General features: G+C 72.3%; 1 protein-coding gene and 1 non-coding gene across 2 annotated transcripts; both read right to left on the bottom strand.

The window, feature by feature from the left end:
• Positions 1 to 338: 338 nt before the first annotated feature.
• On the bottom strand, positions 339 to 2,165 carry LOC114072711 (zinc finger protein CKR1-like). Its single transcript, XM_027910574.1, has 2 exons — positions 2,033 to 2,165; positions 339 to 1,672 (listed from the first exon to the last, which is right to left on the bottom strand). Exons 1-2 carry the CDS (start codon positions 2,118 to 2,120, stop codon positions 339 to 341), a joined length of 1,422 nt encoding a protein of 473 aa, XP_027766375.1. The 5' UTR covers positions 2,121 to 2,165.
• Positions 2,166 to 3,308: 1,143 nt separating this feature from the next.
• Positions 3,309 to 3,382, bottom strand: TRNAN-GUU. Its single transcript has one exon. It is a non-coding gene; the product is annotated as a tRNA-Asn (tRNA).

Genomic DNA, 3,382 nt, shown 5'->3' with positions numbered 1-3,382 from the left:
TCCACTCAGGGGGTCTCAGCCCCTCGCGGGGGTCTCGGTCCTTCAGGGGGTCTTGGCCCTTCAGGGGGTCTCAGCCCCTCGCGGGGGTCTCGGTCCTTCAGGGGGTCTCGGCCCTTCAGGGGGTCTCAGCCCCTCAGGGCTCCACTCAGGGGGTCTCAGCCCCTCAGGGCTCCACTCAGGGGGTCTCAGCCCCTCAGGGGGGTCTTGGTCCTTCAGGGGGTCTCAGCCCCTCAGGGCTCCACTCAGGGGGTCTCAGCCCCTCAGGGGGTCTCAGTCCTTCAGGGGGTCTCAGCCCCTCAGGGCTCCACTCAGGGGGTCTCAGCCCCTCGGGGCTCCTCTCAGGGGGTCTCAGCCCCTCGGGGCTCCTCGCTGCCGGGGGCTCCCGCTGTGGTGACTGCTGTGGGGCCGTTCCCCCCGGCGCCGGCTCCCGGCGAGGGGCAGTGCCGGAGCCCCCCCTTAGGGAGGTGGCTGCGCCGGTGCTTGGCCAGGTGGGAGGCCTGGCTGAAGGCCTCGCCGCACTCGGGGCAGCCGAAGGGGCGCTCGCCGGTGTGGACGCGCCGGTGGCGCTCCAGGTGCGAGGCCCAGGCGAAGGCCTTGCCGCAGTGGCCGCAGGCGAAGCTCTTGCGGGCGGCGTGGCCGCGCCGGTGCGCCAGGAAGGGGGCGGCGTCGCCGAAGCGCTTGCCGCAGTCGCCGCACTTGTAGGGCCGGTCGGGGGAGTGGGTCTTCTTGCGGTGCTGCAGCAGGTGGGCCTTCTGGGCGAAGCGCTCGCCGCAGCTGCCGCAGGGGAAGGGCCGCTCGCCGGTGTGGACGCGCCGGTGCCGCTCCAGGTGCGAGGCCCACACGAAGGCCTTGCCGCAGTCGGCGCAGGGGTGGCGGCGCTCGGGCCGGTGGCAGCGCTGGTGCCGCGCCGGCGCCGGCCCGGCGCGGAACAGGCGGGCGCAGTGCCCGCAGCGCAGGGCCCGCCGGCCCGGGTGGGCGCGCCGGTGCCGCGCCAGCTCCACGCTCTGCCGGAAGGTCTTGCCGCAGGCCGGGCAGCGGTGCGGCCGCTCGCCCGCGTGGCCGCGCCGGTGCTTGGCCAGGTGGGAGGCCTGGCTGAAGGCCTCGCCGCACTCGGGGCAGCCGAAGGGCCGCTCGCCGGTGTGCACGCGCCGGTGCCGCTCCAGGTGCGAGGCCCAGGCGAAGGCCTTGCCGCAGTCCCCGCAGCGGTGGGGCCGCCGGGCGGCGAGGCCGTGGGACGCCAGCTCGGCTGAGTGTTTGCCGCGCCGGCGCGGGCGGTCGCCGGCGTGGCCGCGCCGGTGCTGCCGCAGGTGCGAGCTCTGGCTGTAGGTCTCGCCGCACTCGGGGCAGCCGAAGGGCCGCTCGCCGGTGTGGACGCGCCGGTGCCGCTCCAGGTGCGAGGCCCACGGGAAGCTCTTCCCGCAGTCGGCGCAGCCGAAGGGCCGCTCCCGGCACGGCCCCCCGGGTGGGGGTTCGGCGCGGCCCGGCCCGGGCGCCGCCGCCGCGGGGGCTCGGGGGGCTCCGGCGGGCACGGCCCTGTCCGGGCGCTTGGCTTTGCGCCGGCGGGAGCCGAGCGGCTTCTCCCGCTCCGCGCCGTGGGACGAGCCCACCCCCGGACCCTCGCCCGGCTCGGCCGCTCCGTCCTCCGCCGCCTTTTGGCTCACCAGGCCCTGAGCTGCTGGAAGCAGGGGGAGGGAAACGGGAGTGAGGGGCCCTGAGCGGAGCAGGGCCGGGAGGGAAAGGGATGGAGAAGCAACGGGATGGCCCCAAAAACTCATCCTGCAGAGAGGAGGGAGGGAGGGAGGGAGATGCGGCCGGGGGGGGGGCCCATCCCAGGTTGAGCTGGGCAGGTGGAAGGAGCTCAGCACATCCCTAATCCCTGCCTGGATTTCCAGTTTAAATCAGGGGAGGTCAGAAATGTTTCCCTGAGGGGGAAAAAGGGACTGAGGAGAGGGCTGGGGTTTGGGGAAACCTGCTGGAGAGGAGGATGGGGGGGATGCAGAGCAGGGAAAGGGGAGTTCGGGGGGTTCCTTACCCAGGGACAGGAGGGTCTCGTAGCTCTCGTGCATCACGTCCCGGTACAGCTCCCTCTGCCGCGGGTCCAGCAGCGCCCAGGGCTCCATGGCCGGGAGGGAGCGCCGGGAGAACGCTCCCAAAAATCGCCTGCGAGGGGGCGGGAGGGGAGGGAAGGGGGGACATCCCCTGACACGGAGGAATTCCCTCTCCCCGCGGCGCTCCCACCGGCAATCCCTGCCTCCCAGTCCCCCCAGTCCCCCATCCCACCGAAATCAGCCCTTGCCGGGGCTGTGGATCCCGAGCCCGGGGAGCCCGGGGCTCCCTCTCCATCCCATTTATCCATTGTCCTCCGCCCAGAGGAGCTGCTGCTGCTGCCGGGAACATCCCCCAGGGCCGCATCCTGCCAGCCCAGGACCCTCTGCAGGGCAGGGCAGGGCAGGGCAGGGCAGGGCAGGGCAGGGCAGGGCAGGGCAGAGGGACCTGACCCTGCTCAGCTCTCCCCTCCGTTACCTGCTCGGGGCTCAGCCGAGCCCGCAGCCGCTTTTCCAGGGGGATTTCCTCCAGGAGAAGCGTCCTCCCTTGCCAGGCCGGGGCTGCGGGGAGGCAGGGGGGGATGCCCGGAGCCCACCCAGGCACCCCGCAGGACGCGATGGGGGCTCGGCCGGGCTGAGCTCCGGAAGCCCCGCTCGGTATCCGGGAGAGAGGAGACGCCGAGGAGCAGCTGAGCTGAGCTGAGCTGAGCTTACCCAGAGCCCTCTAGAGGTAACTCAACCCCAGCCCCCCCCCCAAAAAATCCTCCCATGACCCCCCCCGACACCGTGGGGGCACAGCGGACCCCGCCCCGCCCCGGCCCCATCACCCGCATCGACCCCCCCCCGGTGATGCCCGCGGGGTTTGGGGACCCCCGACCCCCCTGGGGGGGGTGGGGAGGGCAGGAACGGGGGTGGTCTGAGTGCTGGAAACACGAGAAGGGGCTCTCCGGGACACCCCCCCCACCCGTGACGGGGGTCCTGGGGCAGCGGGACATCCCCCCCGGGGCTGATTGCTCATCGCTGTGGGAGCCAAAATTCCACCTTTTCCACCCGGAAAAGTGACCCCGAAGGTGGTTCTACCCCCCCAGAGAACAACAACGTGCCGTTTAATCCCAGAGAAAGCTGAGGGGTCTGACCCGCTCGGGTCGTCGGTCCCGAGGGGGGAAGGACCGAACCCCCCTGGCCGCGGAGAGAGAAAGGGCAATTAAAGCTCATTAACGTTCGCTAATGAGCGCGGCGGCGGGGGAGGAAAAGGAGCCGGCCCGTCCCTGGGTGGGCTCGAACCACCAACCTTTCGGTTAACAGCCGAACGCGCTGGCCGATTGCGCCACAGAGAC

The sequence above is a fragment of the Empidonax traillii genome, unplaced genomic scaffold (assembly GCF_003031625.1).
Source record: "Empidonax traillii isolate 1590-97213 ecotype Southwest subspecies unplaced genomic scaffold, ASM303162v1 scaffold3760:size11151, whole genome shotgun sequence".
NCBI lineage: Eukaryota > Metazoa > Chordata > Aves > Passeriformes > Tyrannidae > Empidonax > Empidonax traillii.
The sequence above is the reverse complement of the archived record's forward strand: the minus strand, read 5'-3'. Positions and strand labels throughout refer to the sequence as shown.